Consider the following 17,489-nt stretch of genomic DNA (forward strand, 5'->3'; position numbering starts at 1 on the left):
TAGTATGCTATTAGATACACTTTTGTTATTAGAGTGGAGGCCTGTAAGTCTACTGTTAGTGCAGTCATGTATTAGTATAGTTTAATTTCATTAGTCAGTTATAAATTACTGCAAATGTAGAGCCTACTCACACAAATATGGTGCACGTAACAAGGAGATAGGCATAACTAACTATAATTCAACATAGTTAATCACAAAACAGGGCTAATCAACATTGAAATTGTTCCAGGTTTCGTTAAAGAAGCGCAGAAAACTGCTTTCACACCTGCCTCACGATGGAGATGAGGGAAAGGACAAAACATGAAAAATCTGTAAATTCTGAAGAAGTTAAAAGTACTTCATTGGCTGCCACCAGTTTAAAATCCCACCCATCCGTTTACATTATTTTTGTGTCTCTGCTTCTTGATTTATTAGCTTTTACAATGATACTCCCACTGTTACCATCACTACTTGATCATTATCGACAAAATGACAAGCCTGATGGGTTGTATCCTTGGCTACTCAGTAAAATACGTTATTTTCAACAGATTGTGGGTGCTCCAGACAGATTTAACTCTGTCTTATTTGGCGGTAAGTACTGTACCCTTTCTTGTTTCACAATAATAGTACCTGTAACATACCATATTATTCTAATGTGTGTGGACACGTTTTGGTCATTAAAATATGCTCACTGTGTTGCACAAAAGCCTTGTGTGTCAGCTATCTGTTCTTGTCAACTTTGTTCTTCGAATTAAGCTCAATGTACGTGCCACCTTACACGGCAGAGATTAGAATCATCAGTCTAATAGGCTATATTTGAATGTTTTGAAGCACACAGCCTCCAAGAAAGTCAATAATTTTGCATGTACACAAACACTGTTGCAGTTAACTTGGAATATTTTACCCAGAATAGAATTTCTGTACTGTAAGTTTTGTTAGAGGAAAGTAAAGATATGCAGTTTTTAGATTGTATTTAAAGTATTACCATACTTCATTGACTGAAAATAAATTAAAAAATACTGGCCTATGAAATGAAATGCTATGTCAGCAATGGTATGAGGAAAGCACTTGCTATGTTTAAGGAATTTTGAATTGTGGATACTGTGGACAGAACAGAGCCATTAGTGCGTCTGTAGAATTGAATATTAAACTCGAATGTTGCAAGACAGTGAGTGCAAAGCAAATATGCTTACTAATGGCAGCACATTATACCCCACACATTTTATGGCATTTGTATCACTAACAGAAGTTATATATACACATTGGATCTCACGATGTGGAATTATTTTTTGTATTATAGCTCAAATAAAAGAATACTGTCACTGACAAGCTGCAGTAGGTGGGAGCATTGTTGCCGGCATGCAGCTGGACACCCTTAAGAGTTTTGCATGTACAGTAACTTACAAAAAAAGCAACATAGAAAGCATGTGGCACTGAAGAAAAATCTAATATGGGGTGACAACTGCCACTTGACTCATTCAAATAGCAATCACAAGGTTATTTAATAGAAGTAGAAGCATTTTTCTCTTCCTATCCGACTCAGATTAGTGTTATTCATAGAACTGTGAGCAACTCTAGCTGGTATTCAGTTCTGTAGTTCTCACAATAAAGTTAACTCTTTGAGGGTTGCGGGCAAAATGAAGAAGAGAATAACAGAGGGAGGCAACTGTTATAAAGAGTACCTCTGATCTAGCTTTATTAACAAGAATCATTTACTGACCACAAGTAACTGTCAGTATTGAATGGTTCTTCTTGCTGGTCAAACATCTTCCCTCCACCATGAGATGATATGATTGGCATGTGAATGTGTATTACCCAGGTACATAGCTATGGTTTTCTACAGTTACTTGGTTGTTTTGTTACAGTGCTTATGTGGAGGGCTGAAACAGCTTAAGACTAGTCTTTTAAGCTAGGAAGACTCCATTCATTTTTAATGTTATGCTGTCAAGTTTCCTCTTTGACATTCAAGTTAGTTATTCATCTATATTGGTATTGTAAATTTTGCTCAACTTACATAGCTCAAATGAAGACAACAATACCGAGACGACCCCCCCCCCCCCTCTCTCTCTCTCTCTCTCTCTCTCTCTCTCTCTCTCTCTCTCTCTCTCATTTTTTGATGGTCTTATTGGCCGAAAGCTTAGTTTGTGACAGTCTTCTTGTTGCGCCTATCTGCGACTCAGCATCTCCGCTCTATATGATGAGTAGCAACTTTGCTTTTCATTATCCAAACCTTTACGTACTGTATCAGTTTAAAACACTCCACAGTACAACAAACCAAAATTCAGTTGCATAACTAATGTCAAAAGTGTAATCCAACTGGCAAAAGAAAACCAATATCACCAATACCTGCCAGCCACAGTCAAACACAATTACCAAACACTAACAAGAAAAACTCCAAAACATCAGATGACTCACTAACAGAGCAAAAAATAGTGTTGAAAGATAAATATCCAACATAAGAGTGCCACCAGGTAATGAGTCACATTGTCTACAAACATGACATGACAAAGACACCATACCACCATGAAGTAATTGCACATTTGGCTGGCCTGAGACTCATTCAGGGAGGCTACCTCTTCTCCATCAGTAAAACACTGAGACTGATTGCGAACATATTGCTGTGATAGCCCCTAAGCTTTGCTTTCACATTCAAATTAGCCCACAGAAAATAATTTCTTCAGCAGAGTTAGCTGAACGCTTAAAAAGAAAAGATTTATTGAGTGTTGTAAATATGTTAATGCTGCAAACAAATATTATCTACAATATTTTATTTTATATGTGTTCCAGGATTTTTAGGTTCAATGTACTCATTCCTCCAGTTCCTAGCATCTCCACTTGTTGGTGGAGTATCTGATGTTTATGGCCGTAAGCCAGTAATGCTTGTCTGCCTTGTAAGTAATCACAATTTCATTAAAACTTAAATTCTTTAAGAAACTGGAAAAAATTGCACTATTAGTCGACATAACCATTTTGTTCCCTTTTATTATTTTTGGGCATGCTATCAAATATGAAATGTTTGTATTATAAAGCACTCATAACTACTTTTCACTTAATTGTAATGGTATGTTGAATATCCTAAGTTAGTTGTATAATCACACACACATTCTTCGGAATTGCTTCATACTCAATTTAAAGCGATATTGGCTGTTTATTGACCATGCCTATTTCAAAAAATATGAAAATGGCATGTATATTGACTGAACCAACATTGTTTTGAGGCACAAATCTTATCCTCATCCTAAAATGGCTATACAAAAACATTTAACAAAGGTACACATCCCCCTGGGGGCTCACCACTGGTGGGTTTGTGCTTGGCTACCACGGGGCCCCAGACTTTGCAGCATTTTTTCCTTTCTGTGCTGCATGTCTATACTCTTGTTATTCTTGTTCCCTTCCCTTTGGGAACATGTCTGGTTTATTATTGGGAATGTTCTGCATTCTGACGCTGACGAGCGAACAGTCTCACCTTTGTTTTTCGCTCCCTTTTCCATTCTTTTTTCTCTTCTCCTCTCCTTCCTCCATTTCGGCATTTGAGGATCCTCTTTTTTTTCCTCCGTCCTCCCTGTGCACTCCTGAAGGCCGGCCCACATGTCTGATGCGTAACAGGTGACAGGGTAACGCGTTATTCCCAGCCCCAGTCGAGAGATAGGGTTCTCACATGCTCCCTGATACAGGTCAGGCCCAGAGAGGGGTGATTGCCTGAGCTGTAAGCTTCCCAAATTGCCAATTGGTCCCCCTGTCAGGTGTTTGGGAGGTGTGACCTGAGGTGTGAACAATCACTTAAGGTGGGTGCGTCCCTTGTGAAGGGAGCCCCCAGTTGGAAGGAGTGTGCCATCGGAGACGCTGGCAATCATATAGGGATTTCCTCACAATGAGTCAATCATCCTCCCACTCAACATCTATGAAACGCAAACATAATGAGACTAACGATTCAGAAACCCTTCCCACTGCATCACAGTTCCTCATGGTCTCGTTTACTGAAGATGGTCAGTCCTTTGCCTTGGTGAATCCATTTATTATTCACGAAGGTGTAGATACAATTGCTGACCCTGTGAAATCCAGCCCTCATTTACGGATTGGCACTTTTCTGTTGGAGACCACTTCTGATTCTCAAGCACAGCTGCTGCTTGCTGCCTCGCTTCTCCGCAGTTACCCTGGTCATGTTGAGGCCCATAGAACCTTGAATTCTTCCTGTGGTGTAATTTACGCTCTTTCTCACTTTTGATAGAGTGGTGCTTCCGTCAAAGCTCAGATTAGGCTATGAAATTATCACTGTTCAGCTGTACATTCCAAACCCGATGCGCTGCTACCAGTGTCATAATTTCAATCACACTAGAATGTCTTGTCAACACCCAGCCACATGTCTCTCTGTGGTAGGGATATGCATGAGGGTGATTGTCCACCTCCTTTTCCCCACCGTATCAACTGCAATAGCGGCCATGCCATCGCCTCTTGGAATTGTCCAGTGTATCTTGATCAGCGAGCTGTTCGAAAGGTTAGGGTAAAGGAAAAGGTGCCTTGTCCAGTCGCTCACAAGTTACTGGCTAGTTGCAAACCCTGGGTTCTCCCGTCTGGTACCTATAGTTCGGTTCTTGTTACCCCTCGCTCCATGAAGGACACGGCCACGCAGACATGCGACCTCAAATTCAGCTCTGAGATTGTGAAATCTCCTAGTGTCAAGGTAGCATCACCATACCCCCCCGTCCAGCTGTGCGACAAGCCGTCAAACACTCGCCTCAAGGGACGAAGCCACCAGCTGCACAACCTGTAGGCCGGAAAGAACAAAAGGAGTACTTCTGTGAAGATTTCCTCTGTCCCTCCAGGCAAATAACACCCCAGTCTCCATCCAACCGGAAAGGCTCGAAGAATTCCACCAAAGGCAAATGGTCTTCTCCTTTGCCACCTCGAAGATCCTCTTCTATGATGTTGCTATGTGATACCTTAGCCTGGCCAGACTTCATGTCACTGGAGCGCACCAACAACCGTTTTTCAGTGTTGGACTCCACAGACCGTCTGCACAAGCAAGCTGATGCTTCTACGGACCCCATGGAGCAGGATCCTCCTGCTTCCGTGTCCTGTAGCAGTGCCTCTTCCCCAGCTGTCACTTGGCAGCAGCCGAGGTGACACTCCTACATCTCTTCATCATCATTCCAATGGAACGTTCACGGCCTTCAGTCCCACAAAGAGGATTTACTGTTGCTTTTAGTGTCGCAGTGTCTCCTTGTACTCTGCCTTCAGGAAATGGAATAAACCCCTTACGACTGCTTCGAGCTTTCAAATTTCTTACTGATTCATTTTGATCTTCCCCCTGAGGTCGGGATTCCATCTCGTGGGAGTGTCATGGTGCTCATACGGGATGACTACCAATCTTCAGGCTGTTGTAGTTCGCCTTTTGCTTCCCCACCTGACTTTTTCCCCCCTCTACCATAAACGTCCCTCCATCATTTGCTGTCACCAGGGCAGACTTCCTTCAACTTATTGGACAGTTACCCCCAACCTTTTTGCTACTCGGTGACTTTAATGCACATCATCCCCTTTGGAATTCTCTCAGGACCTGCCAGAGAGGTGCACTGTTGGCTGACCTTCTTAACCAACTTAACCTCTTCTGCCTTAACACTGGAGCACCCACTTTCCTTTCCGACTCCTCGCACACCTATTCCCGTTTGGACCTCTCCTTGTGCACTGCCCAGTTTGCCCCTCATCTTGAGTGGTCCATTCTTTCTGACACCTCCTCCAGCGACCATTTCCCGTGTGCTATCAGTTTGCTGACTCCTACCCCATCCTCATGAACACCTAACTGACAGCTTCTGAAGGCTGGCTGGTAGCTTCACTTCTCCCTGGCTACCTTTGAAGAACAAGATTTCCCCAGTTGTGATGACCAGGTAGAATATCTCAAAAACATTATCCTTACTGCTGAAGAACGTTCCATCCCCCGCACTTCCTCTTCACCACGTTGTGTCAGAGTTCATTGGTGGACTGAGGCATGCCACGGCGCAGTTTGCGCACAGAGATGTGCTCTCCGCGTTTTTAACTGCCACCTTATGCAGGCAAACTGCATTCATTATAAACAGATGCTTGCAAAGTGTTGTTGCACTCTTCAGGATAGCAAAAGAGCTAGCCAGGTTTCATTCACTAGTTCTTTTAACAGTTCCACAACTTCCTCGGTCATGTGGGCCAACTTCCGATGGCTCTCTGAAACAAAGATCCATTCCCAAATTTCCGGCTTGACAGTACCTGATGATACCATCGTGGACCCTATTGCTATCTCCAACACATTGGGCTGCCATTTTGTGGAAGTTTTGTGCTCTTCCACTGTCACCCTGCCTTCCTCCATCGGAAACAAGTGGAGGAGGCTCAGGCAACCCCTTCTCTTCTCCGAATCGTGTGTGCTTCAGTTCATCCCGATCCTCTGCCCCAGGCCCAGATGCCATCCACATTCAGGTGTTGCAGCACCTTTCTCTTGCGGGCAAGCACACTTTCTGCTTAACAGGTACAACCACATCTGAGCAGAGGGCACATTTCCTGGACGCTGGCGTGGATCCACAGTCATACCCATACCTAATCCCGGTAAAGACGAAAACCTTCCTTCTACCTACCGCCTCATCTCTCTTACCAGCTGTGTCTGCAAGGTGATGGAATGTATGATTCATGCCCAGCTGGTGTGGTGGCTAGAGTCTCACCATGTACTAGTGAATGCACTGTGTGGATTTCGAGCGTGGCGTTCTGCAGTTGACCATCTCGTTACTTTGTCCACCCATGTCGTGAATGGTTTTCTGTGGAAATCCCAGACTGTGGCCATGTTTTTTTATTTGGAGAAGGCCTAAGACACCTGCTGGAGAACTGGTGTCCTCATACTCTTTATACGTGGGGCTTCCGTGGGCACCTGCCCTGTTTTCTTTGGGCATTTTTACAAGCCCAAGTTTTCAAGGTGTGTGTGGGTTCTGCCTTGTCAGACATCTTTATCAAGGAAAATGGTGTGCTTCAGGGTTCCGTCTTGAGTGTCATCCTCTTTGCTATTGCCATTAACCCTATAATGGTCTGTCTCGCGCCAGGCATCTCCGGCTCCCTTTTTGTTGATGATTTTCCCATCTATTGCAGTTCTCCGCAGACATGTCTCATTGAGTGGCGTCTTCAGTGCTGTCTTGATTGTCTTTACTCCTGGAGCATCGACAATGGCTTTCGCTTTTCCACTGACAAAACCGTGTGTATGAATTTCTGGCGCCGCAAATGGTTTCTCCCACCATTTCTCCATTTTAGGCTTGTTCCCCTTCCATTCGTTGAAACTATGAAATTCCTGGGGCTCGTGCTCGAGAGGAAACTCTCTTGGTCCTCCCATGTATCTCACCTGACAGTCCGCTGTATGCGCTCCCTCAATGTCCTACGTGTCCTCAATGGTACTTCCTGGGGTGCCGATCGAACCACCTTCCTCCGTTTGTACTGGTCCCTTGTCCATTCGAAACTCGATCATGGTGGCTTTGTTTATGCATCTGCACACCCGTCCCTCTTATGCCGTCTCAACACTATCCACCATCGTGGCATCTGTTTGGCCATGGGTGCCTTTTACTCTAGCCTGGTTGAGTATGTATCCCGAAGCTGCTGAACTACGTCAATCTCTTGTAGAATTTTAGAACATGTTTTTTGCTCGCGTATCATGTCATTTCTGGAAACCCAGAATCTAATATGTAGGAATCAACATGGATTCCGGAAACAGCGATCGTGTGAGACCCAACTCGCCTTATTTGTTCATGAGACCCAGAAAATATTAGATACAGGCTCCCAGGTAGATGCTATTTTTCTTGACTTCCGGAAGGCGTTCGATACAGTTCCGCACTGTCGCCTGATAAACAAAGTAAGAGCCTACGGAATATCAGACCAGCTGTGTGGCTGGATTGAAGAGTTTTTAGCAAACAGAACACAGCATGTTGTTATCAATGGAGAGACGTCTACAGACGTTAAAGTAACCTCTGGCGTGCCACAGGGGAGTGTTATGGGACCATTGCTTTTCACAATATATATAAATGACTTAGTAGATAGTGTCGGAAGTTCCATGCGGCTTTTCGCTGCATTAGAAAATTGTAGCGAAATACAGGAAGATCTGCAGCGGATAGGCACTTGGTGCAGGGAGTGGCAACTGACCCTTAACATAGACAAATGTAATGTATTGCGAATACATAGAAAGAAGGATCCTTTATTGTATGATTATATGATAGCGGAACAAACACTGGTAGCAGTTACTTCTGTAAAATATCTGGGAGTATGCGTACGGAACGATTTGAAGTGGAATGATCATATAAAACTAATTGTTGGTAAGGCGGGTACCAGGTTGAGATTCATTGGGAGAGTGCTTAGAAAATGTAGTCCATCAACAAAGGAGGTGGCTTACAAAACACTCGTTCGACCTATACTTGAGTATTGCTCATCAGTGTGGGATCCGTACCAGGTCGGGTTGACGGAGGAGATAGAGAAGATCCAAAGAAGAGCGGCGCGTTTCGTCACTGGGTTATTTGGTAACCGTGATAGCGTTACGGAGATGTTTAATAAACTCAAGTGGCAGACTCTGCAAGAGAGGCGCACTGCATCGCGGTGTAGCTTGCTCGCCAGGTTTCGAGAGGGTGCGTTTCTGGATGAGGTATCGAATATATTGCTTCCCCCTACTTATACTTCCCGAGGAGATCACGAATGTAAAATTAGAGAGATTAGAGCGCGCACGGAGGCTTTCAGACAGTCGTTCTTCCCGCGAACCATACGCGACTGGAACAGGAAAGGGTGGTAATGACAGTGGCACGTAAAGTGCCCTCCGCCACACACTGTTGGGTGGCTTGCGGAGTATCAATGTAGATGTAGAACTACAACTGCCCTACCACCGTGACTTTCTCTTCAGAAGGTATGCATGCCATTTGTCTGCCATACATGACCACCCATCCTATGCCTCCTCCTTTGATGATTCCTTTGATCGTGAGTATGGGGCTCGTCCCTCTTCTCTATTACCTCTGGAGTCCGCTTTCAGCACTTCTTATGGCAGCTTAACTTCACATTACCTGTGACTTCCGGTGGATGTGAACCCTTCACCACCTTGTCTTTGTGAAGCGGCCCATGTTAACCTATGCCTTCATTCGCATCCTAAGGACACTACTCCAGCCTCGGTCTATTGCCTTCAGTTTCACTACCTTCACATGGAACTTTGCAATACTGCCTTTGTATACACTGATAGCTCTCGGACTGACTGTGGGGTCGGGTGTGCATTCCTCATTGGAACCCATGTCTTTACATACTGGCTTCCCGCACATTCCTCAGTATTTACAACCGAGCTCTTCACCATGCATCAGGCCACAGAGTACATCCGGCAGCACAGGCTTTTCAATTGTGTCCTCTGCTCAGACTCACTCAGTTCCCTTCAAAGACTGTGTGCTATACACTGCCAATCCCTTAGTGCAGCGGGTCCAGGAAAAGTGTCACTTGTTCACTCTTGGTGGAGCCAGTGTCGTGTTTCTGTGGGTTTCTGGTCATGTTGGGCTGCCAGGAAACGAGGCTACTGATGCTGCTGCAGTCCTCGTACTTCAGCCCACGAGTACCTATATTCCCTCCAATGATCTCTGCATTGCTGTCTGTCGGTGGGAGGAGATTGTTTTAACTAGGCTGCATATTGGGCAGATGTTAAGTCCCATAGTGCTCAGAGCGATTTAGAGCATATTGGGCACTGCCTTCTTAGCCATTGTCGTTGGCTAAGTGGCACTACCCCACCACTTTGTACATATTGCACCCAAATTTTGACTGTCTGCCACTTCCTGATGGACTGCCCTTTTTTTTAACCATTTGCATTCCAGCTTGGGTTTGCCGTTTGATTTATCAGCCGGTTTAGCGAATGATGCACGGGCTGTCAACCGCATTTTACTTTTTATCTGCCGAAGAAATATGGTGAAGGCCATTTAATTTTTAGTTTTGTATATCCATTTCTGTATCGTGTCATTTTTAGCCCTTTTTCCACGTGCCTGTTTTTAGCTATCTTCTCTTTGTCAATTGGGACTGACATATAGTCGTTTAGTTTTCAGTTGGTGAAGAAGTTAATACCAACTACATTTCAGTGTGCACTTTGATGTCAGTATTAATATTGACTGCAGGCCACACAGGGGGAAAAAGCTAGAAATAAACATCAAATTAGTGTGCAGGGTCAATGTTGACACTGCTGTTTAGGCTATTAAGGGGAGTGAGACTGCCCATCTTGCCAATGTTAAATTTGCAAACTTTGTGTATTGTCTTCTCGGGAACTGATACACCTAGAACTTTGAAATTTTGGCAGCTGCTTTCAGCATGTATTGTTAGCTTTATGAAGCAGAATCAATGTTTCTTTCTTCTTGGTATAATATTTATTAATTTTTTTTACCGCTAAGCAATTTTTACTAGGAGAAAATTTCATATAAATCTCCCTGATTTTTGCCGTTACTGTAGTTCAGTGGTGCCTTCTGTTTTTTAGCATTTCTGAAAATTTGAATGTCATGTGTAGTGATTGGTGAGATAGAGGTTGCATTTACACTAGACTCGCACTAATCTGGCCATTCCTGGTACATATGGGTGCCAGATTATTGAGTGCCTGAAATTTATTTTATTCATTTATTTCGTTTTTTACTTATTTTGAAAACATAGTGTATATAGTGTACTGGAGTTTATTAAACCGAAGGATTCAATTTTAAAACATAGGGAATATACTTTATTAAATCCAAAAATACATTAATTTTCAAAGAAAACTTAGTCCTTGAGTGTATACTGTACACAATTGAACAGTTGTATCACTCACTATGAAACATGTCCCTAATTTTTAACTGTCGCAATGATGGTACACGATGTTGGCCTGCTTTATCACACAACCGCTTTACAAGTATTACATCGGTACTGCATGTATCTAATTGTTCCATAATGTACTCCAGGAAGACCTCGGCCACTTCAGCACCAGCCATGTGAGAAATCTTCATGCTCTCTCCTTCATCACTACTTTTTGTACACTTTTGATTATTTCTTCATGTGTTAAAGTTTGGTCCATATCACAGGTTTCCTCATTCAGCCACTTAGTAGCATCATCATCAATTTCTTCTCATCCTGGAAGGTTGTGGAACAAGGCAGTGTACAAAGTAACTGATAATTCTGAATTGACTGGCTCATCGCTGTCACTCACTACTGGATCCAACTCGACATCAATGGATGGCCACAATTTTCTCCAGCTCTTCATTTTGTTAGCAATCTCTACTTTATCCCATGCTTCGGGTGCTTGGAAAATGACATCACATATGTTAATTGCTTTCCTCGCCTTCAGCATAGTCTCAATAGTCATTTTCACTTTCATTCAGCAAGGAGATGAGAAGTGACTGTCGATAATTATGGTTGATTGATTCCAAACTTCCCTGGTCCATGTATATCATCTGACTTTAGAGAAACATCTGAAGGATGACTGGGAGCATTGTCAGATATAAGGATAGCTTTCAGTGGAAGCTTTTTCTTCTATAGCTCTTTCCTCACTGCTGGTACAAACATTTCATGGAGCCACCGAGAGAATATTTGTCTGTCCATCCACACTTCCTTCTGTGTGCAATACTGAATTGGTAGAGTATTTATGTCAGTGTGTTGAAAACAACATGGATGTTGGGTTTTTCCAATCACCATAAGTGGTAGTTTATGACTTCCATTTGGATTACAACATGCCATTAATGTTACCCACTGTTTCTGTTGTTCGTAACCACAAGCTTCCTTCTTGTTCTAGGCAGCTAATGTTTTTGAAGGAAGCATCTTGTAAAAGATCCCTGTTTCATCAGCATTATACAAGACATCAGCAGTTAAATCTTCTTCCTCTATTATCTTCCATATCTTGTTTACAAATTCATCAGCATCCTTGTTATTAGCTGAGCGACTTTCCCCGGTGACTGTCAGCTGCCGAATGCCATTTCGTTTTTTTCTTGTTTGATAGCCAACCTTTGCTCGCTGCAAACAAGTTACTACCACCAAGTTGTTCGTTAAATGCAACTGCTTTTTCCTTTATAATTGGGCCACTGACTGGAATTCCTTCACTGCGTTGTTGTATGAACGATCTGTAAACAGCTACGTCCAGTTCTTCATTCTCACTCTTTCGCATAAACTTCCAGTTTCGCAACTTGCTATCCATTTGTGTTGAGTACTGTCGAATAACATCTTCTTTCTTTTTGATGTTATAAATAGTTGCTTGTCCAACACTGATCTCAGCAGCAATGGCTTTCTGCGAAGAACCTTGATTTAACTTACCTAAAATTTCTAGTTTCTGCTTGAGGTCTAGCGTAACATGTTTCCTTTTAGAAGACATGATTCCAAACTGTAAAAAAAGCTAAAATTTCAAATACAGTACATAAAGCATTGTTTAACTAAGCATTGTTGTGCACGATAATTCACTCTGCACATGTTTTTATGTGTGCGCCGAATTACTGAGAGGCCATCCTACTGAGGGCCGGATTACCGAGTGTCTAGTGTAGTAGGCTACTGAATGTCAAATCATAGAAAATATGATTAAACTAATCTATTATTAAAAATTTATGGTTACCTCATGTTTTTATCAAAGTTCAGCAGAGTAATCTGGGGACTCCTCTTCTGATTCTTGCTATTCATCTAGACTCTTTCTCCGTCTTGCTGCTCTTGCTTTCTTTGTATTAGTTTCAACTGCATATTGAGACATGTTGACTCAGTTTATCCAGAAGCTGAAGACGTTTGATGATAACATCAGGAACTATGCTAAGCCTAACAATGACCTTTAATCTACCCAGATGACTAACACTGAATGAAATAACAGCATCGTTGACTCCCCATTTCAAATCTTTTATCCCATCAAAGACATTCTTACACACAAAAGTCCATACGAGGGTGTTGAATGACCCGTTTTGTTGAATCTGGGTATAACCATGAAAACTTGAGGTTTGAAATACTCGCTTTGAAGGTGAAGGTGAAAGCAATCCAGTGTCAAGAAATTTTGTAAATACCACAACAGTCTCTAATCACAGATATTTGTTCATTCAGTTACCATTTTCAGATTGATCTGCCTCTGTAAATTAAACAGAGTAAGCAAATAAAATATATAGTCATAAATGGCATCATCATATAGAATAAAACTGTGATAAAATGGGAAATACTCATGAACCATAGTGTCCGATCATCGCTGGCATACTGTACGCTGATACTATGCTGGTAATGACCTGACGTTATGGTTTTTGAGTGTCACATTTTATCATGATTTTACTCTGTGATTATGCCACTTACAGCTATATACATTATTTGCTTAATCTTTTAACTTTATAAAGATTGATATGTTTGAAGATGACACTGAATCCCGAATCTGGCACAAACAGCACTCATGACTCAAACCACTAACTCACAGATCAAAAACACAGCTAGTAGCTGCGATAAAGGTCCCAACCAAATGACCAAAGTTTCTGCAACAGAAGAGTGAAATCCACAACACACCCTTCATTGTCTGAAGTTTTGGGAAATACAAAATAAAAACCACATCAGAAGTTGTGTATCTTTCCTGACTGAACATACAATTTTGAAAAACAGAATAAAAATATTTCGTATTAGAATTGCTGAAAACTTTTCTACCAGTTGAAACAGAAAGTGGCAAATTATTTTAGAGGCTTAAAAACTGAAAATGTATTTTTTTACCATTAAAGCTAATAGATTTCTTTAATAATAATCACTGTAAATACATTAATCATAATTTGTTTTATTAAACAGTAGAAAGTGTTATTGTCAAACAATGGAAAATCCAGGATCAAATGTAACAATATTATGAAGAGGAAAGTTGCCACTCACCATATAGTGGAGATGCTGAGTTGCAGATAGGCACAACGACTGTCACAAATTAACTTGGGCCAGTAAGGCCTTCATAACACACACACACACACACACACACACACACACACACACACACACACACACACACACACATGACTGCAGTCTCTGGAAATTGAAGTCACACTGCGAGTAGCAGCACCACTATGTGATGGGAGTGGTGACTGGGTGGGGGTAAGGTGGATGCTGGGGGAGGGAGAGGGGGAATAGTAGGGTAGGGGTGGGAGATAGTGAAGTGCTGCTGGGGAGTGCCCAGGGATGGGGGTGTGCAGTCGGGAGGTTAGACGGTGGGCAGGGGAGAGGTGGGGGGAGGAGGAACAGAAAAGAAGAGAAGTAAAAAGACTGGGTGTGACTGTGGAATGAGGGCCGTGTAGCGCTGGAATGAGAATAGGGCAGGGGCTGGATGGGTGAGGACAATGACTACTGAAGATTGAGGCCAGGAGGGTTACGGGAACTGAATTGCACATGTGGGAACTTTGCCTGCAATATATCCTATGTTCCTGTAAGCCTTCTGGCCTCAACCTTTGTTAATCATGGTAATCACCCATCCAGCCCCTTCTCTGTTCCCATTGTAGCACTACACGACCGCATTCCACTATTGCACCCAGCTGTTTTTTTTTCTCTCCTTCCCCCCCCCCACCCCCCCGCCTCCAGCCCACCTCCCTCTCCCTGCCCCGGCCTCCTACTAATACCCCCCACCCCCCACCCCACCCAGTTGCCTCTCTCATCGTGCACTTGTGCCACTGGCCACAGTGTGGCTTCAGTTGCGAGAGACAGCAGTTTTGTGTGTGTGTGTGTGTGTGTGTGTGTGTGTGTGTGTGTGTGTGTGTGTGTGTGTGTGGTGGTTTTTTTGAAGGCCTTACTGGCTGAAAGCTAATTTGTGACAGTCTTTTTGTTGTGCCTATCTGCAACTCATCGTCTTGGTTATAGAGGGTGTCCCATTTATCTTGACCACCCTAAATAACTGTTTGTCCAGATGCAAATTACAGAAGTTTTCAAGCAAATGTTCTTTGGCCGTTGGGGACTTGATTCAGCAGGATTGCCTTCATTGTAGCTTCGTGTTTTACAAAGACATGAACAGCAGTATGACTTTTTTAAATGGCACCCTGTATTTTTTATTAGGTAATTTATTTCCTCTCCTAAAGGCCTATTCAAAAATGTAACACAGGTATCATTCACTGAAATACAACATTATTAATTACATAACACAGCACTGACTTTGAGCCCGGGATCACAAACGTCCATTTGCTGGAGTTGCCAGAAAACAAATGAAAATCAAGTAAAAACATAACACAAAATTGACTTTGACTCTCCTGTACCACTCCTTCAGAGTGGTAACCCTGGTGTACTTGTTGACTGAAAGAATTATTTACTTTTTCCAGTGTTGCCTGCTAAAGAGAATTACAAGCAGGCACGATACATTCCAGCATGTCCTCTGGAGTTGTTGGAATATGGCAGTAAACATCATCTTTAATGCATCCCCAAAGAAAAAAATTGCAGAAGATTTAAATCGGGAGACCTGGCAGGCAAAGTAACTGTTCCTCCTAGACCAATCCATCTGGCACGATACCATCGGTTCAGAACACGACACGCACGTGAGGCTTTATGTTCTGGACATCCATCGTGTTGATACCAAATAAGCATTCTGGTTCTTAGCGGCACTTCATCCAGAAGCAGAAGAATTCATCTGAGGAAGTTGGCATACACTGTGCCATTTAGACTACCATTGACGAAATAATTGTAGAACCAAGCAACCCACACCAGATGTTATCTCTCCATCGACACTGATGTTCCACCTGTCTAAGCCATTGTGGGTTGTCACTGGACCATTAATACATGTTCCTTCTATTTACTTGTCCTTTGTTTGAGAAGGAACATTCATTGGTAAATAAAACATTGGAGAAGAAGCTTGGGTTGGCAAGTATTAGCTGCTGTGCCCACTGACAGAACTACACGATTCTGGAAACCGTTCCCATGCAACTCTTGATGTAGGTGTACATGGCAAGGATGGAACTGGTGGCGTGTAAGAATACGATGTACACTGGTTTTAGGAATGGCAACCTCGTGTTCAAGCTGTCATGTGCTCACATGTGGATTCATAGCAACGGAAGCGAGAACAGTAACTTCGGCAGCTTCGTCTGTGTGAGTACTACGACGATTGCATTGTTGTGGATTGAAACTTCCCATTTCCTGAAGCATCGCAACAAGACGAGAAAACATTCATCAGGAAGGTGGGTTCTTGTGAAGATATCACTCTCTGTACAGTCCCACTTCTTGTGTAGCATCTTGCCTACCTTCAACAACATGTTGATGCAGTTTGTAAGGAGGGCAGCCTTTACTGTATGCCTACTCAACACAACGGTATTTAAAAGGACTAACTACTGTACTAAATGTACCTGTACATAAGAAAACAGTATTGCAATTATTGGTCTGCCAACTTACATTCCCCATAGATGAGTCTTCTCTTCATTGGTGTACATTCTACTCGCACAACTCTTGAGCTGATGATGGTTGATGGAATGATGGGTGTGCATTCGACTTGTGTTTATATTTGTCCTCTGTCATCGTCAGCAGGTGGATGTGTTCCATTAGCCCAAGTACCTGCTCTAAACGCTGGGAACGTCATTGTTGTGTTATTTAATTAATAATGTTGTGTTTCAGTAAATGGTACACTGTGATAAATTTTTGAATAGGTATTTAGGAGAGGAAATGAATTACCAAATAAAAAATATAGGGTGCCATTTAAAAAAGCCATACCGCTGTTCATATCTTTGTAAAAATCAATGTTACAATGAAGGCGATTGTTGTTCCCCTGACGGCTAAATAACATTTGCTGGAAACATTTTGTAATTTGCATCTGTACACACGGTTATTTAGAGTGATCAAGACATTGTAAGTATTATTAAGAGCAGGAAATAATTATAATACTGCTTAATTAGATGTAGAAACAAATTTAAATGCTTAATGTTCAGGTACTGCAAGTGTTCTTTTTCAACTTCTGTAATTTTTGTTTTAGATTGGAATTTCATTTTCTTACGTGCTGTGGGCCTTGTCGAGCTCATTTTTGCTTTTTGTTTTTGCAAGAATTATCGGAGGAATAAGCAAGGGAAATGTTAGTCTGTCTATGGCAATCATTACTGACGTATCATCATCTGCTACTAGAGGACGCGGGATGGTAATTGAATTTTTATTGCTTTGTCTTAGTTGTAGAATGTTTCATGACATCTATATGTGATTTTTTTTTTCTTATTTTTTCCTGTTCAAGGCCCTTGTTGGTATTGCCTTTTCTGTTGGCTTCATAGTTGGTCCTGTGATTGGAGCCATGTTTGCAAGGTGGGCACAAGGCCAGTCTGGTGACTGGTTTGTCACTCCGGCACTGTTTGCTTTTGGATTATCGCTGCTTGATGTGTTGTTTGTTACGCTGTTTTTTAAGGAGACTCTGCCAAAGGTACACATCTTGAATTTTTCTTGTAACTCCTTGTTGCAATATAGCTTTCAAAATGTGTAATATTTCTTCCTGCTAGTGATCCATTCCTGAAATGAAGACACACCATTGCAGAGAGAGAGAGAGAGAGAGAGAGAGAGAGAGAGAGAGAGAGAGAGAGAGAGAGAGAGAGAGAGAGAGGGAGAGATATTTAACTTTTGTCTCTCGT

General features: G+C 42.4%; 1 protein-coding gene across 6 annotated transcripts in view; it reads left to right on the top strand.

Moving 5' to 3' along the window:
- The window catches only part of LOC126481082 (major facilitator superfamily domain-containing protein 10), a 159,113-nt gene that overhangs the window by 49,558 nt on the left and 92,066 nt on the right, over positions 1-17,489 (top strand). For all 6 annotated transcript variants that reach the window (XM_050104575.1, XM_050104576.1, XM_050104577.1 and 3 more), the window contains 4 exons: positions 230-570; positions 2,767-2,870; positions 16,853-17,011; positions 17,102-17,284. In XM_050104575.1, the coding sequence (XP_049960532.1) occupies positions 276-570; positions 2,767-2,870; positions 16,853-17,011; positions 17,102-17,284 (741 nt within the window). In that variant the 5' untranslated portion in view covers positions 230-275. The remainder of the gene's footprint in view (positions 1-229; positions 571-2,766; positions 2,871-16,852; positions 17,012-17,101; positions 17,285-17,489) is intronic.

The sequence above is a fragment of the Schistocerca serialis genome, chromosome 5 (assembly GCF_023864345.2).
Source record: "Schistocerca serialis cubense isolate TAMUIC-IGC-003099 chromosome 5, iqSchSeri2.2, whole genome shotgun sequence".
Taxonomy (NCBI): domain Eukaryota; kingdom Metazoa; phylum Arthropoda; class Insecta; order Orthoptera; family Acrididae; genus Schistocerca; species Schistocerca serialis.